The sequence below is a fragment of the Aphelocoma coerulescens genome, chromosome 6 (assembly GCF_041296385.1).
Source record: "Aphelocoma coerulescens isolate FSJ_1873_10779 chromosome 6, UR_Acoe_1.0, whole genome shotgun sequence".
Lineage (NCBI taxonomy): Eukaryota > Metazoa > Chordata > Aves > Passeriformes > Corvidae > Aphelocoma > Aphelocoma coerulescens.
This window is the reverse complement of record NC_091020.1, coordinates 2,867,046-2,887,898: the sequence shown is the minus strand read 5'-3', so window position 1 is coordinate 2,887,898 and position 20,853 is coordinate 2,867,046. Positions and strand designations below refer to the sequence as shown.

Sequence of the window (20,853 nt, the reverse complement as noted above, 5' to 3'; positions counted from 1 at the left end):
CCTGGGCACAAGATGGAAGTTGGGGATATCAGACCCCAATTTACATGCTGAATCGTATCATCAGACTCCAAGCTCTTGTAGAAATCATAACCAACGAAACAGCCGGGGCTATGGAATTAATAGTCAGCCAGCAAGGCCAAACCAGAGCTGCAATATATCAAAATAGGCTGGCTTTAGACTCTTTACTGGCTGAAGAAGGGGGTGTGTGCGGGAAGTTCAATACATCGGACTGTTGTTTAAAAATCAATGACAATGAGGATGCTGTTCTAGATATCGCCAACAATATCAGAAAAATAGCCCATGTACCGGTCCAAAAATGGGAATCAATGATGTCTGCTAACTGGTGGGATGGCGTATTGGGGAAAGAATGGTAGAAGAAGCTAGGTTTCTTCCTCTTATGTGCTACAGCTGGTCTAATATTTCTCCCTTGCTTGATCCCCTGCTTTATTCAGCTAATCACCAGCATAGTTCAAGGCATGCAAGTTGTGGCAATGCCTACAGACCCAAAGTTGGCTATGTCTGGAACAGCACAAAAAATTATGGTATTAAAAAGACAAAGTGATATAAAAGACCCTCTTGAAGAAGCCAAATTGATCTGTGAAAAGAAAGAACAGACATTAGAAGCCAAGAAGAAAAGAATTATTGCTCAAGCCAAATGATTTATAAAATAGAAAAAGGGGGGATTGTTATAAACATATATTGTAATATTGGCTTCTCGCAAGTATTAAGGTGGATATTATATAATGTTAGAAATGCTTTTGCTGTGTGGATGTAGTTTTCTTTCTTTTTAGCAAGAATTTAGCAAGTGTGAGCGAGTAAGATAACCTCCAAGGGAACAGAGGATGAGGCCCAAGAGCGGCTAATAACACTGCCCGGAGAACAAAGGGGCCCAAAGCGGCTATCACCACTCTGCCTGGGGGACAAAGAGGCCCAAAACTGCTATCAACCCTGACTGTCTGGACAATTAAGAGGCCCACTCAACTATCAACTCTCACCTAGCGAGCCCAGGCCCATGAATTAAAAGAAATAAAACCGCAAGGCAGAAGAATACGCATGCTCTAAAAAGGCGGAACCAAGGAGTGGCCCTGCAGAACAGCTCCTGGAAAAGTTTGAATATACATAAAGAACAGACAGTAAAAATGGTATAAAAAGGACGATCCTCGAGCATCAGGTGTGCTCTTGGCAGAGCGCCAAGGCACCTGGCCGTGACCTCTTTGCTTTATTTTATGTGTCTCTTATTGTCTTTCTATTAAACTTTGTAAATTCTCACAGGAGAGTGAAGCTCATTTTTCACAGCCGTTTGGTGCGGGGTGACATCCAGACGAAGGGCTAATAATTTTAACCTTAGCGGCGAGGCAGAGCGGCGTGGCGTGTAGGCGCGGGTTCAAGGCTCAACTGCCCCCCACTCACTCAGCAGTGCAAGCGAAGCAGCAGCAGGGGCTAAAGCCCCCCGCTCAGCAGAGTGAGGGAGGCGGCAGCACAAGCTGGAACTCGCTAGCTTGCCAGATTTTAGCGGAGCCTTACGAAACCCCAGCAAAACTTTTGCTCGGGGTTGCGGAAGGCTTGCGGTAGGTTTTATAAGTTTAAAATTGTTGGTATAAGTGCTTTGAGTGAATTGTTTTAAGCATTTGAATGTATGGAGTGAGTTTTATGTGCTGTGTGAATTTTTTTAGATTTGAATAAAAATAAAGGGGGTTTTTTGAGTGGTGGAGTGTGTGAGTGTGTTGTGAATTTTATTAACAAGCTTTTTTGTGAGCTTTAAAAATGGGGGCAAACAAAAGCAAAGAGGTTCCTAAGAGTAGCCCCCTGGGATGTGCTTTGACACACTGGAAAAAGATGGTGAATCATAGTGGTGCAGAGACCAAGAGGGAGCTTATTAAGTTATGCACCCAATGGTGGCCGCTTTATAAACTGGAAGGGGGTATGAAGTGGCCGCCTTTTGGTACACTGGATTATGAAACATTACTGCAACTAATGCTTTTTCTTAGACGTGAGCAAAAATGGCCAGAGATTGTTTATGCTGAATTATTTTTCACTCTTCAAAATCAACCTGAGTGACAAAAGGAGTGTGGCTCAGACCACCCTCTGATCCCTTAGTATTGGCTTTTGAAAAGGATAACAAAGTTAATAATGAAAAACCTAAGCGATGCTGCAGTGCATGTTCAATAAAGCAGAGATGTGCCTATCCTGACAAGGTATATCAGGTAGAAGCCCAAGAACAAGAAGTGGCAGATCTACTTAAGTCACCCCCTAAAAAGGGAGATGGGGGAGGGGTAGCAAATGATACAGAATCAGAGTTACCATCATCTCCATCCCCAAACCCCGTTCCACTTTCTAGTTCATCTCCCTCTGGGAAATCAATAACAACTAACCTCTACCCACCTTTACCAAGCAGTGAGTGAAGAGGATGAACCACCCTCCCCACAGGGTCCTATAACATTAAGGATCTGGGGGTGAACTAAAAGAAATATACAAGCACCTTTAAGGGAAGCAGTAAATCATGAAGGGATTCCTATCTTAGTTAAAAACCCCTTTTCTATTATAGATATAGAAGCCTGGGAAAAAGTGGCCAGAAATTACCAGAGTGACCCAGTATTGGGGCTGCTAAGAAATTTAAATTTATGGTGAACCAACACAATCCTGATTGGGCTGATGTCCAGTTATTGCTTGATGCTCTAACTGAATCAGAAAAGCAATTAGTTATAAAGACAGCTGTGAATATGGCTGAGGATGATTGCAGGATAACACAGGAGGATGATAAAAAGGTACTTCCTCTTCAGGATCCAGAGTGGGGCCCTAATGAGCCAGATGAAATGGCACAGTTAAAAAGGTACTGGGAACTCATAATAAAAGGGCTAGAAAGAGCAATCCCTAAAGCCATAGACAGCTCAGCCCTGTCTGCTATTAAGCTGGGTCCCTCTCAAACACCTTCTGAATTTTTAGACAACTTGCGAGACGCGATGCGTCGCCATGCCACCTTGGATCCTGGATGATCGGAAGAAGGGGGGCAGCAATTGGTACATTTATTTTTAGGATAGTCCACAGGAGACACCCGGCAGAAGCTTCAGAAGATGCAAGGTCCAACAATCTGGAATCTAGAGACTTTGCTTAATGTGGCATGGAGAGTTTATAGCAATTGGGAAGAGGGATACAAACGGGATGCAAAAATTAATAAGGGTGGTAAAAGAAGAAAAAGAAAAAGGGAGATGTGGGCAAGGTCCACCAAGACAAGGACCACCCCGACTAGGAAGGGACCAGTGCGCCTTAGGCAAAACCTGGGCATTGGAAAAACCAGTGCCCAGAAAAGAGAAAGGGTGATGGAAAAGAAATATGACCAGAGAGGTGCGGGGGTGGTTGCTCATTTAAAAGAAGACTGGGCCCCTCCCTAGGGGACCCTCTGGTTATAGTTAAACTAGGGAACAAAGAAAAGAAAGTGGAATTTTTAGTAGATACAGGAGCAACATATTCAGTGTTGAATAAAGCTTTGATACCTGTATGAAGGGGTTATTTTGTAGTGACAGGGTCAGCTGGCCAATCTGAAAAGGCATACTTTTGTAAACCACTGAAATATAAATTGAGAAAACAGTGGGGAATTCACCAATTTTTATGTATGCCTAATGCTCCATCTGCACTTTTGGGCAGAGATCTGCTAGTGCAGCTGGAGGCAAAAATAATATTTAAAAATGGGGAAATCAGTTTGGAAGTAAAAGACCAACAATATATAGAGTTGCTGAGGAAATTATTAAGAAGATAATGAATCAAGTATTCCCTGGAGTGTGGGCCTCTGGTACCCCAGAGAGGGCAAAGAATGCCCTGCCAATTCAAATCAAGTTTAAAGAAGGGAAACGGCCCGTAAGGGCCAAGCAATATCCCTTGAAAAGGGAAGACAGAGAAGGGATCAGGCCAATTACTGAGAACTTTTTGCAAATTGGATTGTTAAGGGAGTGTCAATCTGATTTTAATACTCCTATTTTACCTGTGAAGAAACCTGATGGGTCATATAGGTTAGTACAAGATTTGAGGGCAGTCAGTAAAGTAACTGAAGATTTATACCCAGTGGTCGCTAACCTTACACCTCATTAACTCATTTAACACCTGAACTAACCTGGTTTACCATTTTAGATTTGAAGGATGCTTTCTTTTGCCTCCCCCTCCACGAAGCCAGCCAGAAAATTTTTGCATTTGAGTGGGAGAACCCCAAGAGTGGACACAAAACTCAACTCACGTGGTGTGTATTACCCCAAGGGTACAAGAACTCTCCTACTATATTTGGAGAACAGCTTGCAAAGGATCTAGAATCCTGGGAACCCCCGACGGGAGAAGGACAGCTGCTTCAGCATGTGGACGACCTTTTGGTACCCAGACCCAAGAGGCATGTATGAACTGGATGGTAAGCCTCTTCAACTTTTTGGGCTTGCAAGGGTATGGGGTGTCCCAAAAGAAGGCCCAGATGGTAAAGCAAACAGTTATTTACCTGGGCTATGAAATAAGTGCTGGACAGAGAACCTTTGGATGAGAGTGCAAAGAAGCAATATGCCAGATCCCGAAACCCCAGACAGCAAAAGAGCTGAGAACTTTTCTAGGTATGACAGGGTGGTGCAGACTGTGGATTAATGATTATGGGTCGCTTGCTAAACCTTTATATGCATTGATTGCGCAAGGAAACAAGAGCCTGCCGTGGACAAACGAAGCAACACAGGCTTTCGACCAACTGAAGAAGGCCCTCATGTCAGCTCCAGCCCTGGGACTTCCAGACGTGAGTAAACCATTCTTGTTGTTTTCTCATGAAAAGCAAGGGATTGCCTTGGGAATACTGGCACAAGACTTGGGCCCCTATCGGCAGGCAGTAGCCTACCTTTCCAAACAGCTGGATGCAGCTGCCAAGGGATGGCCAGGGTGCCTCAGAGCCGTTGCAGCAGTGGCAATAAACATCCAAGAGGCATGCAAATTCACCTTGGGCCAGAAAATGACTGTGCTAGTGTCTCATACACTATCTGCAGGCCTGGAGGCCAAAGAGGGCCATTGGCTCTCCCCTCAGCGATTCCTGAAGTACCAGGCCATACTGGTAGAACAAGATGTTGAAATTGTGGTGACTAACATTGTGAACCCAGCTTCATTCCTCAGTGGGAATCTGGGAGAACCGGTGATCCATGACTGCCTGGAGACAATCAAGGCCACTTACTCCAATCGCCCAGATCTGAAGGACATCCCTCTCAAGGGTGCTGAGACCTGGTTCACTGATGGAAGCAGTTATGTTATCAGTGGAAAAAGACATGCTGGATATGCCGTTACCACCAGCCGAGAGGTAATAGAGGCTGGACCATTGCCAACAAACACCTCTGCACCAAAGGCTGAAATAATTGCTCTAACCCGAGCCTTAGAATTGGCAAAAAAAAAGAAGATTAATATTTATACAGATTCAAGGTATGCATTTGGGGTGGTTCATGCACATGGAGCCATTTGGAAGGAGAGAGGACTGTTAAACTCACAAGGGAAGAGTATCAAGCATGCACCAGAAATACTGAAGTTATTGGACATGGTTCAGTTACCTGAGAAGGAAGCTATCCTGCACATCAAAGCACACCAAAAAGTGAGTTCTGAATTGGAAGAGGGAAATACGCTGGTGGTCAGAGAGGCAAAAGACGCAGCCAAAGGTGAAGTACCCAATGAAAAGGTAGAGGCAACACTAATACCAGATGGAAAGATTTGCCTTGAAGGTAGGCCAGAATACAACAGGAAAGATAAGAAACTTATTTTAAAAAAGGAAAATGCACGTTATAATCAGGAGGGATGGGCTGTAACTAAGGATAACAAGCTCATAGTACCTTCTTATTTGTTGTGGTCACTGGTGCAGAAAGAACATGAGAAAACACATTGGGGAATGGATGCTTTGCACAATTGTTTGAAAGATAGGATTATGGCTAGGAGATTGCAAGGTGCAGTGATTCAAGTAACTCGCCAGTGTGGTCTTTGCCTCCAAACTAATCCTAAGAATATTCCAAAACCTAAAGTTGGACAAATTGGGAAAGGCTGCGGACCTGGGCAACAGTGGCAAATTGATTTACAGAATTACCCAGAAAAGGGGGGTATTGATACCTATTGGTATTAACAGGTACCTTTTCCGGATGGCCAGAGGCTTTTCCCACTAGGATGGCTAGAGCATGAGAGGTGACCAAAGCATTGTTGCAAGAAATAAGACCCCGCTTTGGAGTTCCAGCCACTAGGTCTTCAGCTAGAGGACCACTTTTTATTTCAAGAATTGTGCAACAAATCAGTCACCACCTGGGAATAGATTGGGAGTTACATACCCCATATAACCCTCGGTCCAGTGGCCAGGTAGAAAAGATGAACCATTTGATTAAGCAACAAATTATAAGATTGCGACACGAAGCAAATTTGCCTTGGCCCCAGGCTCTCCCATTGGCATTAGTGCAAATTCAAACAAAACCCAGAACAAAGGAAAAGTTAAGTCCATTTGAAATTTTATATGGGAGGCCATATGCGGTTCAGGAGGGAACTTCACCCATTCAGGTGGGAGAAGAAACCCTGCACAGACATATGGTGGCCTCAAATAAACAACTCAGAGAAATTGAAAAATATGTGGCTGGGGCCCAAAGCAGAGAATTAGATGGGCCAGTACAACCTGGGGATTATGTGCATGTTAAGTCTTTTGCAGAGAAGACTTTGGAACTGCAGTGGGAAGGACCGTTCCAGGTACTCCTCACCACCTTCACTGCAATCAAGATCAAAGAGCAGAAGGCCTGGATTCATCACTCCTGGGTGAAGAAAGCCCCTGAGGGAGTTTGGGAGGTAACGCCAGGTGACAACAAACTGAAGCTGAAGCTGACCCAAAAAGGCGATGGATGAATTCAGTTATGATGGACATTATGTGGAAAGTTGGGACTTTACTAATTATTCTTACAACGTAACAAGAGTTAAAGCAGTACCACGCCAGTCTAGCGCGACTGAAATATACTGATGCCAGGGGAAGGCATATGATCCTCACTTTCGGAAGGCTCTGAACAAAATGCTCCAAGTCACAAACGCAAGCCTGTGGGAAGGAAGGGATGTTTGAAGATGTAAATATGCATTTGTGCAGGATGGGTTTCATGAGGCTTACCATCCGCCCATGAAGCTTATCCGATTTGGCCCTGAATGCTGTGACAAATGCTTGAGCAATTAAGTTTAGACTTAAAATAGAGGGGTGTGCAACAAAAGCATACGATGAACAAATTGACCGCAGTAAGGAGTGACTTAATTAAATTGCAGCAACCGTTGCAATCCTCCTTGCTGGCCCTGGGTGATAACCATTGGAAACTGTCCAAAATATTACCAGATTGGGAAGATACAGAAGAACAAGACCATGAATTGAACTGTATTATACCCCTCTGAACATACAATGTGGGCACAAGAAATTAAAAGCCAGTGGCAAACCATTAACCTCGAGCCCTGTTCTATGAGGGAACAGTTAGGGTACATATGTGAAAGGATTTTAGGTAAAGGCATTTGTTTGGACTCTCTCCATAGACTAGCATTTTAAATACTGGTAGTTTGCATGAAAACTCCACAAAAATCGAGTTTATGCATACATCCTGTTCAAATTATGGAAAAGGAACTGATTTACTTATTTGCCCCAAAGGGTGGGTATTACACATTCACTGGAATAAACATACAGCACAACACTCAATGTGACAAAGCCAGGGGCAGGTCTCAGAGTCCTTCCTCTTGCAAAAAGCAAGAGCAGCACACCTTTCATACACATACAGGATAACAGTTTTGGGCATGGTTTATGTGACTTCTATCTCCTCCTTCTCCTTCTAGAATGATTCACCTACAGAAAAAATCCGTTTTGTTGGAGAGGAACTGTCTACACTAAATGGGAAGGTATGAATTAGCATCTCCAGCTTTTAGAGGGCAACTGCTCTTGTTTATGTTCCAGGAAATCCATCTTTATTAAGATTTTGATACTGCATACTTACTTAACCACTTAACACTGTTTTAAGATACTGGGCTTTGAAGCAGTGAGTAATTTCCACTGATCTCAGTGGAAACTTAAAGCCATCAGTAACAAGTGCTTCTAAAGAGCCTATTCCCCATTTTATCCCAGAACCCCCAGAAAGGAACCGTACTAAACGGACTCATTCAGTACGGTTCTAGAATACCAATGCCATATACAGAGTAATATACAGACCTGACATAGGTGCCTTTATCACCATATTTTAAGATTTCATAAATACTTCAAGAAAGATTCTTCAGAAAGCACCAAAGTCAAGTCAGTAGTTCAAGTGACAAGCTCCTTCAAAGATCAATGCAACTTCCTTGGATCGGAAGCTTTTAGTGTGCTTTTCCTGGCTGTATAATTTGCTGAATATTGCCATGTAAATATTTTCTTTTCTTTCCTTTCTTTTCTTTCCCTATGCAATCTCTTCCAGAATGTGTTAGTAGTAGAGGTAAGTAACAATTGAAGGAGAGGGGGAATGACATGGACTTTTTTCTCCCTGCTTTTCAAGTTAATACATATTACACATAAAACAATAATTAATTATGTTACTGGGCTGCTAAGTTTGCATGCTCTAATTTAATCCAGTGATAGTCTGGTTTTCCTTTCAGACTTGAAGGATAATTTGGTTTTTTATCTCTTTCAGGACATTATTGAGACTGGTAGAACAATGAATGCACTGCTTTCAAAAATAAAAGACAAGAAAACAAAAAAAAGGATGGTAAAAGTTGTAAGGTACAGGGATATAGCCACTGACTAATGTATTCACATCAATTGGTTGACTAGTCAGTGTATGCTGGTGGGTGCTTGTTTGGCTTGAGGTTTGGGAGGGAGGAAGCAAATGCAGGAAGCAATCTTTATCCAGCTGCTGAAAAACTGGTTATTAAACTGGGAAATTTACCCACACACTACCACCTTCATTGTTCAAATTAATAAAAAAAGGTTTTGTGGCTCTTTCTGTGTAGTCCATAAAATTGGATAGATTCCCTGTTTCTTACTTGCTTATGTTTGAAGGAAGTTAATCTCTTTCCATAGGTTTTCTAACGCCACCTCAGTTGCCTCAATACTGGAATGACAACACTCAGCATATTTCTTAATATCCTCAACCGCAGAAGTTTCCAGAATCTAAGAGTCTGTCAGTACTTGGAAGATGACTTCAAGGAGCATTCTAGATCTGCTTTTAGCAGATGTCTAAAAGGAAATTTTGTGGCATATCCCTGTGTCTGTCAAGTAATCACAACGCTTTATAAAACAGTTGCTTTATGCACCAGTTATTCAGACAGTCCTTCTAGTGACTGTCCAGGTTCTCAGTTTCTTCGGAAATGCACAGGAAAACCAAGAGTAGACATGATTTTGTAGAAGAAATTGTCCTTTTCTCCATCCCTCCCCACTAAAATCATTACCAGCCACTTGAATGTGGTTCCCCTTCTGTGCTACTCTAGTGTCCTGAGGCATTGCTACGTGGAAGGGCAGTGATCTGAGACACAGGACTGGAGGGAACTGAATAGAAAATAGAGACACTTGGACATTCAGAATGAACCTAGATCAGAGCCTTTGCTTCTCCCTCCCTTACAAGGCTGAACACTACTTCTTTCTGTGCAATAATCTCACTGTTTTAATTCAAGTGCATGATTTTAGAAGCTTATGGGAAGGCATGGCAGAAGGGAAGTCTACAGCTTAGAGCAAGACATATTTTAAAAACCAACCTTCTCTGCTCTGCCTTACAGCCTGCTTGTTAAAAGGACATGTCAGAGTCCAGGTTACAGATCAGACTGTGAGTATTGTGCTTTCCTAGTATTGTTTTTTTCTGTATTTTCCAAAATACAGTCTTAGAATTTCACGCAGCACATCTGACAACCGGCACATAAGTTTCATGAAGGCCAAGAGAAATGGGGAGAAAATACATAAAAACTTGTGAACTAATGACCAGCTATGCATGCCATCCTGAGATCTCATAAGCACCTTCTTTTTTTCCCCTGCTGGGCCTGAGTGCAGGCTTAGCTTTGATACACAAATTAAACTATTTAGATAGCAGAAACAGAGCCAAACCTTAACTGTGTATTATTTTGCTTTGACCTGAGAGGGCATTTGTTTTGACTCTGCATTATTAAACTTGCTTTGTTTCCAAACTGAAAAGTCCTACGATTCACCCTGCATCTACTTTTACTCAAGTAAAATCTCACTCCCTGTCTCGTCTCCCAGGACTACCTCATAACTAGGTTTTAAACAATTATTTTGTTCATAAAAATCATTCTCTTAACACCTTAACTGTATTATTGACTGATGGAATGGTTTAGATTCTTACCTCTGTCATCAATTTACAGCTCAGATTCTTAAGGAAGCACCCTGAAAGAGAGATGATGCCTATTACTCTTAGCTCAAGCATGTGTTGAATACAAAGTGTGCACTTAAAAGCTACTTAGGCCACTGAAGTATAAAAAGAACAGTATTTTCTTACAGATACAGGCTTTGAAATTCCAGATAAACTTGTGATTGGATATGCTCTTGACTATAATGAATACTTCAGAGACCTAAATGTAAGCACATGTACATTCCTCCACTACCAGGTATCAGGTACCTACCTACCGCAGGTACCCAGCAAGAACATTTGCTTCTACTCAGAGCTTCTCAGCACTTAAAAACCCTTCCATTCCAACTAGAAACTTCCATTAAAAGAACAAAACCATTTTTAAGGTGCCAAGCTGGAAAGGCAATGTAGGTGTATAAGAAATGTTTGTGCCTTAGTTTTTACAGATCTACTCCACAAGCCTCATGGCTCAGCCATAGTGCAGGACATCCTGAACCCCCAGGATGGTGAGCAGCATACAATCTGCAGCCCCATCTGAAAATAAAATATTTTGTAGTTTGACTTAAATTGGATGTTTGTCTGTCTTAGTTCAATCCTATGTTGCTCTTTATCACCAAGTCTTTAGAGCAGTCGTGCATGGAACTCTGTGTGAAGGTGTTCCATACACCGGATAACACGGTCCATAAGATCTCTCTTCCCTTATTCCATTACAGCTTCCTTAGGCTCCACAGAGTAGTAGACTTGAAACATCATAAACTAATAGGGCTGATCTCTTTTTCCTTCATTTGTTTTCAAAAGTACTTTCTTAATTCTGGTTAACTCCGAAAGTTTTTCACTTGCAAGTCTTTTTATTGAGACAAACCAGTTCTGTTGAAGATACAAACAATCTGTGCTCTTGCTCAGAAGCATGAAAGAGTATGCAGCAATTTAACAAACCTGAGTGCTTTAGAATATATAAACCTATATATTACAGATAAACTTGGAAAGGATATTAAAATCTCAATTTTACTGCAAGTATGGAACTTGCAACAATTATGGTTCTGGTGTGTTTTTCTTACAATGCTGGGACTACGACTGAATACCAGTTTTGCATTTCATTTGAAGATAGAGGTTGATCAATATTATGCCTGGCTTTTTTTAGCACATCTGTGCTCTGAAAGAGAATGCCAAAGAAAAATACAGGATGCGATAATGTCAGTCTTCGGGAGCACTAATTGCTGGCTGCTGACCAGGTGATAAACCATTACCTCAGGAAATTACTTCTGCTACTCGTGTGTCCCTAAGAAGAACGAGAAGCTGAATGTTACTGCCCAGGACCTGCACCTCGCTGAGTCCCACTTGTACTATGCGCTGAGCACAAACTGTAGCGACCTTGGGTTTTTCCCGTTGTGAAGGAGCAGCACGGAGCTGGGTGCGAGGGTCCAGCGATGTCGAGCGCTGCCGCCGTGCCCGTCACGCTCCGGGCCCCGGAGCAGATTCCTCCCGCTCCGCCCGGGGACCGAGGGTGTACCAAGGCTGGAACAGGCGGGGACCGAGCGGGAACCGAGGCGGGGACCGAGCGGGAACCGAGGCGGGACCGCGGCGAGACCGAGGGGGTGACCGAGGCCCGCCCAGCGCCACCGCCCGCGGAGCGGCCCCCGCCCGGCTCCCGGCCCGGCCCGGCCCGGCCCCCGGTCTGCCCCCGGCCCGGCCCAGCCCGGCCCCCCCGATCCGCCCCGGCCCCTCCCGGCCCCCCCGACAATCGAATGCCGTGAGTTGCCTGGAAACGGCGAACGCGGCCTTAGCGATTGTTGCGCTGGTGTCGCCTCAGTCGCCCGGCGAACGCGCTCCTGACAGGCTGCTCGCAGCCTGAGCTAGCGCTTGCAGGCGGCTACACTGGGCGATTCGCCAAGTGAATGTTCACAGAGAATTGGTCTCTGAGAGCGGTGAATGTTCACAGAGACCTGGTCTCTGAGAGCGAGTCTTGAATTTCGTTTGAAGGTAAAGATTGACTAAGGTTGTACTTTTTGGTTTTGTCACATCTGTGCTCTGAAAGAGCGCCAAAGAGAAATACAGGATGTGATAATGTCAGTCTTCTGGGGCAGCAGTTCAGTGGCATGTACAGCTGAGTGGATGAGCTACTACTGTGGTCTACTGATTGTGCTTTTTTTTCACTGAAGCAATACAACATTTCCTAGAGATACCAGTTGATGCATTTTTTTCCTATAGTGATTACGTAAAACTGCTTAAAGGTGAATGAGTTCTGTTCAAGTTTCAGTGGGTTGTTATGATCTAGTTATTAAAATTATTAGGGAGATACCTCTGAATTAAGGTGCAAACGAGACCATATGCCAAAGTCAATAGTATGGATTTTATGTAACAGTAAATGTGAGGAAGAGAGACAGAGAAGGAAATAGAGAAGGGGGAGAGGGGGTGATAGAGACAGATTAAGTAGAAAATATCACCATTCCATGGATCCCAGTGGTGTCCCATTAATACTCTTCTGGTCTTCACTGTGGTGAGGTCCTGCAAAACATAGAGTCCAATGGATTAATGCAGGTTTGGGCCAGGTGGGAATGGCCAGGTACCTCCTCGGGGCAGGGCAAGTTTGACACTGTCTCTTGCAACACTCTGGGATCTGTTGTGTTACTTTGCATCCCATGCAGTTGTCTGGTGCAAGGCTTCAGGAATGAGTGTGGGAGCACCTTGGAGGTCTTTGGTGGGTTATGACACCCCCTCTGCTGCCCCTCATGGGAATGTCCCATGGATGTGGCCTTCCGGGGCTGGGGGGTTTTACAGCTGAGCCAGTTTGTGTGAGGGAGGATGGGTGTCCACTGCCTCTTACCAGAGGTCACGCCACACACCCGAAATTTCCTCCTTCCCCCTCTGTTGATGGGAGGTTTGTGTGCAAACCTGGCCTCAGCAGATGAGTCTGTGGCTATGGCTTCCCCACCCTGAACCCAGACAGAGCTTATTTTCAGGACAGCTGCTGGGTTTGGCTTTCTTGTGGAGACACTTTTCTCCCTCAGCCTTGTTTACTTCTCCCCAGACCTGAGCTAATAGGACAATAGTGTCACCTTTATCTTGTCTCAAGTCCTCTTAGGCGGCTTAACTCACAGTCCAAAGTTCCAGTCAGGAGGCATTTTCAGGGAGGGGTGGGCTTCGGTGGTCGCAGCTTCTTTACACAGTTCTGCCACAGTGGGCAACAAGTCCTTCTAGCAGTATGTAAGCCATTAACTGTTGCAGTGCAGGTGGCAGTCGCCACTGCAGCAGAGCATTCAGAGAGAGGACTGGTGGACAGGCCTCAAGAACACAAGAGGTCTGATTCTCACCCCGTGGTTACGGCAAGTTCCCAACTTCCTAGTGGTTCTTAGTTTACATGTTTTAAGTTTATTGGTTCAGGAGCTCTCCACCCAATTTTATGTATAAGTTCACGTTTATGGATTTCCACTAGTTGCTTATGTATTAGTTCTGGAAAGTTCTCCCTTCTTTGATGCCGCATTGGTCTACTCATGTAATTTCCCCCCTAAGTTATCCCCATTGGTTATTCCCCTGTTATCCAGTCCTCCTCCTCAGCTGATCCCCATTGGTTGCTTTTCCCTTTGTTCCACCCCCGTATAAAATGCTGTGCTTTCCCCTTTTTCCTGGTCTTTGTCCCTGGATTTTCCACCGGCAATAAACCTGCTGGAACCTACACAGAGACCCCTCTCTCATCCTTTGCCTCTGCCGATGCTTTTCCACCACCTTTGTTTGGGGCTCGCTCCTTGTGAAGGAGCCAGCTTTCCCTGCAGGCTGCAGCTGACAGCTTTCCCTGTTTACTGCAGCTGACAGCTTTCCCTGCAGGCAGCTGCCAACCCCTGCCGGCAGTACAAGAAGCCAAGGGCATCTGCAGCTGGACGCTGTGCTGCCTCGGGCAGCCCCAACGGTGTCAATTGACCATAACATTCCAGTCTCTCACAAGTCCTGTGAGGAGCAGCTGAGGGAGCTGGGGTTGTTTAGCCTAAAGAAAAGGAGGTTGTTACAGTTCATATACCACAATCTATGGGCTGTCCACTCTAGCTATTTTTACATAATATTTAAGCTACAGCTTTGTCTGTTCTAACTATTATTAATGTTCAGATTTTTAGCTCCAGGTTTCAGTATGATCCATCTTTGAATTGCACAACATAGCCCTAGAGTTCAAACAAAGTCCAACTAGAGGCCTAACAATACTAGCTACTTATGCCAAACAAGCACTTAGCTACTTTAAAATAATACAAAACTTTTAGTAGCCCTTGAGTCTGCCATGAATTGGGTTCTGGATTTTCAGTCTTCCATTGTTGCTCCTTCCAGCTTTTTGAGGCACAGTCGCTGATATTCACGACATTGTCCAAAATGGCTTCTGAATTCCCGAAAAAGACATCAGCACCTGGACGTCTTTTGTCCAGGGTAAAAATGAAGACTCAAAGTGTAAGTACCCACTGGGGCTGTGTTAAGGCTGGAAACCGCCCTCGTGTCCCTCCTCTCCCTGCCCCTCGTGTTGTGCAGCAGTGCCGTGAAGCTGCAGGCCCCCTCCCCGCCTCTTTGTGCTGTGCTCCTGTTGGTGGGGGCTGTCGTGGTGCAGGAGGGAACACCGTGTGTTGCTTCAGGGACAGTCCAGCGTCCTGCCTGGCTGTGCCACCGGAGCCGAGTTAAACCAATGGAAAGCCGAAGCTGTGAGGGTGTGCTTCTTTGCCTCCCCTTTGCCACAGTAATTCCTTCTGTCAGGTTGGACACTCACCTGTGCTGCTCTCACCAACCTGCCCTTGGGCACCTGGCATGGGGCGGGGGGGGAGCTCCAACTCTGCCTGGAGCTTCAAGAGACACGGCTGGGCCCGGCTAGAACAGGTCCCAAAGCAGCTGTTCTCTCTCGTGTCCTGTGTGGGGCACAGATCCAGCCCAGCAGTGGAGTCAGGGCAATTCCTCCTTCCCGTCCACAAAGGCCCCTTTGCTGTCTGGAGCTCACTTGACTGGAGATGCCCTGGTGCTGGGGCTCTGTCAAGGACATCTCTGTGTTTTCTTCTGTGGAGGGCTCTGCGAGGCCAGGCAGAGAAAGCGAGTGCTCATTAAAAAGGGAGCACTGCAACTTGGACCAGTTGCTGTGCTTCAGGCTTGGCACAGTGCTGCTTTCCTGCCTCCCTCGGACTCAGCCAGCAGTGACATCTCCACGCTGTGGCTTGGGAGTGTTGTGCAGGGATGGAGTTTGGGGAGTTCTGATAACTCCTCCCCACTCTCTGCAAAGGTCACCAGCCCAATGCAGTGACACTAAAGAGGAAACAAATGCCCAAAGAGCAGAAATCCTCAAGCATGTCACATCAAATCACAGAGAAGCTAATGGGATGGAGCCATGTGGTTGGAGTATGTGCATTCCACTCTGTATTTATTAATTTACTGATGTTAAGTATTTCAGCAGGTAACTTCCAGGGCTTCCAGAACTGACCTGGAGGCTGTGATCAAAAATTACTCACCAGTGCCACTTGTGCAAGAGGAGCCTTTCTGAACAAGGGCATCTCTGAGAATCCTTTGTTTTTTGTTTTTTTTTTGCCTTTCAGCTGCTTCCCTCTCTGTTCCAGAGGGAGAAGTCTCTCATCAAGAAGGAGGCCAGCACTGGGGAGTGTAGTCTGCCCACAATTGGCCCATTTCTAGACAAGAGTGAGACTGGTCGAAAGGTAGCCTTTTCCTGCTCTTTTCCTTGCTGTTTGATGCGAGGTTTGTAGAGGGTGTGTGCTTGTGACAGACTTGCTTCCAGCAAAATACCTCAGGGTCCAGGTTCTGTCTTCATTGCAAACTGCTGGTAATGATGGAGTTGAAGTCCTGACCTGCACTAAGCCAACACAAATAACCTCTGCTGAAGCTGCTGGGGTCTGCTGAAGTGTAGCTGCCATTGCTTAATCAGTTGGGGGGAGGCTGGGGACACAAAGGCACAAAATTGCCGTTTTCCATTCTCCTGCTGAAATAGCCGCCTCTTGCTTTGGTGTGGTCACCATCAAATGCTTGGGGTCATAGGATTCCCTACACAGTGGCAGCATGGGCCTTTGAAGGCCGAGGGCCTGCAGTAATTACTTCTGATTTAACGAAACTAATTGCATTATTGCTTTGGGTTGGAACAATGTGTTGGGACCCTGACGGAGTGTTAGATTTCGCAGGCTGCCACATGTACAGGGGACTCACCCTGGGCAGAGGGGAATGGGTGTGCTTTATCTGGATCTGTGCCTACTTAGAGGTGTGTTTAAAGCTGCTTTTCTTGCAGGACTGGCTCAGTATAAAGCACAGTCCAAACTGGTAGGTGACCGAGGTGGGCTGTTGAGCAGGAAATGGGCATCAAGAGACATGTAACAGACTGGTTAAGGATTGCCCTGGAGAGAGGGGTTGGGAACACCTGAGAGAAGGCCACAGCTAAGGGGCAGTGTGCTGCAGCCACTCCCTTCAGCAGACCGTGTCTCCTGTGAAGACACAGGAGACCTGCTTGTGTCTCTGGAGTGACAGCAGTGTGGCTGGAGAAGGCAGACAAAGCAGGGAAGAGTTTTCTCAAAGCAGTGTCTCTGCTCCAGAAGCATTTGCTGTCGTTGTGTCATTCCAGACGTGCCTCTGCAATGGTATTAAATAAGAGAGCAATAATAGATTACTAGAAAGCACCCATTTAAAGCTCATGGTAAAAGGAGATACCAACTCTAGTCTCACCCAAATTGCTGAGAAAATAACTGAATCTTATCCTCATTCAGCATTCACGTAATTTGCCTTTTTCCTAACTGCTGTGTTACTTTATATTTCCCCTTACCTCTGTTAGAAGCGCTATACTAAAGGGGACAAAGCTGTTGAAGCAAAAGAAAACTGTTTCTTAGTAACGATTGAGCTGAGCTGGGTGTGTCTCCCTCCCCCAAGAGACGAACACACACACCCTCCAACAAAATGGCAATCTTTTCATACCCTTTCCCAGATGGGGACTGTCCCTGTCCCCTTTCCCGTTGGATGGGTACTCGGGAACTGACATTCTCTCCCGACTGCCTACTTTTCTGTCCCTCCCCTCTCATCATACTTCCTTTTGGTCAGGTCTTCAACCCTGCCCCTCTTCCAGCTCACAGCAACACCCAGCAAATTAACTAGAACAAACCCAAACCATGAATAGCAACACATAAAGAACAAAACCAACAACCCTCATTCTTTCACTTAATAACCTTTTGGCTTCAGCAAAATATTACCTCATCCCTCACACCTCCTCTGGTACTGTTCCCTTCTTACTGATGTCTAAGTTCTCGATCAGAAACGGTATTTGCAGTTGTGTGGGCCTCAGTTTCCCTGTCTCAGAGTAAAGGAATCCCAACATTGTTTCCCATGGAGTCTGATGTAAATTTGTGGGTTTTACTTACTCCATGAGTGCTCAGTCATTGCCCCAGAGCTCTGTGACCACGTGAGCACAGGGCTGTGCTTAAGGTAAATGCTGCCTGGCATTTTGGAGAAGGAAACCTAAGAAACGTGCCAAAAAAACCAGCCTGGCTTGAACCTGCTCAGTGTGGCCCAGCAGCTCTCAATCAGCTCAGAGCAGAGGTGGAAGAGCCACTGTTTCCCCAGTGTGGCCTGGGCAGATGTACTCACCCAGAGTCTGTACTTCACTGGGGATTAGTGTAAGATTCTTCTTTATGAACCTTCCTCCCAGCAGCTCAACCTCTCCCTCTCTCTCTCTAGCGTCTCCTGTTAAAGCCAGTTACCTCGAAACAGAACTTGTTTCAGGTTTCCCCACAAGAGATTGTATTTCAGAACTTCCTCGTTCATCAGGTCTCTGAAATGACACTGTCTCTCGTGAATATGGACACGGTAAGTGCTGGGACGTGGAGATTTAACACTGTGCTGGAAGAGGAGGGTGGTGTAATTCCCATAGTGTACAGCAGAGCAAGTTACCTGCTGCAGCACATCCAGAGGAAAATGTCTCGGCACCTGTGTACTGCAAGATGGTGGAAATCTTCCTGTGCTGGGAATTCTCCCCTGATTTTGGCCATGCATTGATAGTATCTGTCCCAAGGGAGCTCCCTTCTCTTGAAAGCCCTGGATTGATGGGAAAGTTGCGGGCTGTGCAGTTCTTACCTGCTCTCGTGCTTTGCCTCGAGCCTACAGCACATCCTGTGTCTCCTTGGTTCATCTTGGTTCCTGGTATGAATCTCTGCCTCTCTCAGCCTGCTTAGCTCCCTTTGTGCAACTCGCAGTCAAAGCTCGGGGGCTGAGTCTTCTCCACTTTCTGCTGGAATCACTTATCATTAATGGCACTGGCACTGCAGGAAATGTGTTCTGAAACAGCCCTGGAATCAGACTGATGTAGCAGAAGCAGCGGGAGGCCTTTAGGTGCCACTTCAGGCTCCTGCTAAGCCTAATTCAGCTCTGCTCAGGTTTTCCAAAAGCAACATGATGCTCTGCTTTCCCTTTGGAGAACCACAGCACATCCAAAGCCATGTGCTCCTGGAGGTTTTCACTTCTTCACTTGAAGACATTGTGATTGTTTTGCAGTTTCCCAAGACAGTTGAGAGGGAAAAAGTTTAAAAATGTCAGCAGTTGTGTTCCAGTGTAAAGAGGAAAAATGTGACCATTTGAATTTCAGTCAGGGAAACATTTTCTCAAATGAGGCTTGTGCCAAGAGTGGGCTGGTGGGAAGAGACAGGAGGGAGTCAAAATCATCTGGTTTAGACTTTTTGAGACGCATTTTGGTGCTGGGGGGTTGATATCTGTGTGCTAGAAAATGCATATTTGCTGTGTCTGCGTACCCCAGAGGGCAGAACCTGGCTGCAGGGTGCCCGCAGGGACTGCTGGCTGCAGGCAGCAATGCCCAGCAGCCCAGCTTGCCTGCACAGGCAGCAAGAGCCCCTGGAGAGCCAAGATCGGCTTTTAATACTGGAACCACGCTGTCAGTCAGTGCTGGTCATGTTTCTCCAGGCAGAAAATGCCTTTGAAGCCCATAGTTGATAGGCACAGCCTGGCTGTGTTTCTGTCACTTTTGGCAAGTTGATTGCTCTCATAGTTTTATGATTTTTCCTTGCTGCTTTACAGCCCATTGAAATTCTCTTTGGCATCTCTTTGTTTCAGGGATTGTCTTGCTGTGTTCCTTCTTTTGCTTTTCAGGTTTGGTTTTATTCTCAGTAAGGCCAGTGGTTGGTCTCCTCTCTTGCTGGTCTGCCTGCATATCCCCGCAACTGCCCCACCCAAACCCGATCTGCTAGGAGGGAATTTCTTCCTTCCCCCAGGATAATATGCTGTTTTGCCTTCAAGTAGCACATTCCTCCTCTGGAACACGACTGCATGGCTGTGTGCAGGCAGAAGCCAGCAGGATTTTTGGCCTTGTTGAATATGCAGGTGACTTGGTTCATCTCCAGCCTGCTGGTGCTGACCTGCTCAGCCCTTCCTTCCCACCAGCCATTGCCCTACTGCCCCTGGCTGAAATGCTGGACCCAGACAGAAGGAATTCAGTTCACCCTTGTGAATTACCTGTACCTCCACAGCTGAAAGTGCTTTGGAAAAGGGGTCAGGGGAGGATGTCACCAGGTCACAGACAGGTCTCCTCTTGTCCATTTCCACAAGTGGCAAAATCATCGTTTCGTGTCTTTCCTGCAGTCTCCTCGGTCGGTGAGGGTCACCATGGAGAACTCACCTCATTTCCGGCTGGTGGGCTCCAATGATGCGTACCACAGAGTGCCGGCAGGCGCGCATCACACCGTGCGCATCCACTTCACCCCTGACGAGGACAAGGTGAGACTGGAGGAGCGTTATTATCTCCAAAGCCATTGCTTCCATTGCCCTCTGGCTACAGCCCGTTCCACGCTGTGAGCTTGGCTTCAGGCCCTGGGTGGGCAGCCTGCAGCCAGTCACACCTTGGCACGTGCTGTCAGGCACTGCACGCAGGCCTGGCAGGCTCTGCTTCCTCTCCCTGCACATTGTTGAGCATTCCCAAGGGCAGATGCACAGGGAACGCTATGAAAATGACAGAGGAGTGTTGATACATGTTCAGCCATCTCTAGGCACAGTGGAAGGGGTTTAATTATTGTGGAGAATACCAGAGGAACAAAGAGGTCAGAGAGCTTTCCTCCTTCCCAACTGGCAACAGCTTCCCTGCCTCCCCCTGGACTGGAGCACAGACAGTGCTTTTTCACACCCTCTGTTCTCCAGCCTTGCAGCTGTGCTGTCCCAGATGCTTGATACTGACCATGGTACAGCTGCAGGGCCAGGGCAGAGGGTGTGCCATGCCTGTGGCAGGGAGCCAGCCTGGCACAGGCACACTGATCTCTAGGTGCCCTTAGTCAGCAGGAGGTTGGTGAGCTGCAGGTGACTCAGACACCTGCCTGAAAGAGCCCGTGTAGGGCAGGTACAACCTGCAGGCAGACAGACCTGTGACCCCAGAGCCTGTGGCAGTGACACTGCTGTGGCTCTGTCTTCATGCCTGTCACTGTGGTTGCTCTGTCAACTAGCACCCGTTCTGTGCCAGACGTGCTTTCCCTTGGAGGTCTGAACAGCAGTGCTGAGGCCCTGGCAAGTCTGATCTCAGTGCTGTGATGTGAAGGGTTGATGCTGT

At 46.2% G+C, this 20,853-nt stretch overlaps 2 protein-coding genes across 2 annotated transcripts in view; both read left to right on the top strand.

Moving 5' to 3' along the window:
• Positions 1–4,374: 4,374 nt before the first annotated feature.
• On the top strand, positions 4,375–10,096 carry LOC138112755 (uncharacterized). Its single transcript, XM_069020353.1, has 7 exons — positions 4,375–4,390; positions 4,662–5,590; positions 6,667–6,810; positions 7,822–7,884; positions 8,433–8,450; positions 8,646–8,734; positions 9,035–10,096. Exons 1-7 carry the CDS (start codon positions 4,375–4,377, stop codon positions 9,072–9,074), a joined length of 1,299 nt encoding a protein of 432 aa, XP_068876454.1. The 3' UTR covers positions 9,075–10,096.
• A 4,564-nt stretch (positions 10,097–14,660) lies between these two features.
• Positions 14,661–20,853, top strand: part of LOC138112188 (hydrocephalus-inducing protein homolog) — a 78,867-nt gene continuing 72,674 nt past the window's right edge. The window contains exons 1-4 of the mRNA XM_069018887.1: positions 14,661–14,735; positions 15,857–15,973; positions 17,988–18,116; positions 19,899–20,033. Of these exons, the coding sequence (XP_068874988.1) occupies positions 14,661–14,735; positions 15,857–15,973; positions 17,988–18,116; positions 19,899–20,033 (456 nt within the window). The remainder of the gene's footprint in view (positions 14,736–15,856; positions 15,974–17,987; positions 18,117–19,898; positions 20,034–20,853) is intronic.

Coding starts and splice junctions, on each gene's coding strand:
- LOC138112755 (XM_069020353.1), top strand. Junction 6,811..7,821: donor CCCCTGAGGGAGTTTGGGAG/GTAACGCCAGGT, acceptor TTCTCCTTCTAG/AATGATTCACCTACAGAAAA. Junction 8,735..9,034: donor AGGATGGTAAAAGTTGTAAG/GTACAGGGATAT, acceptor CTCTTTCCATAG/GTTTTCTAACGCCACCTCAG.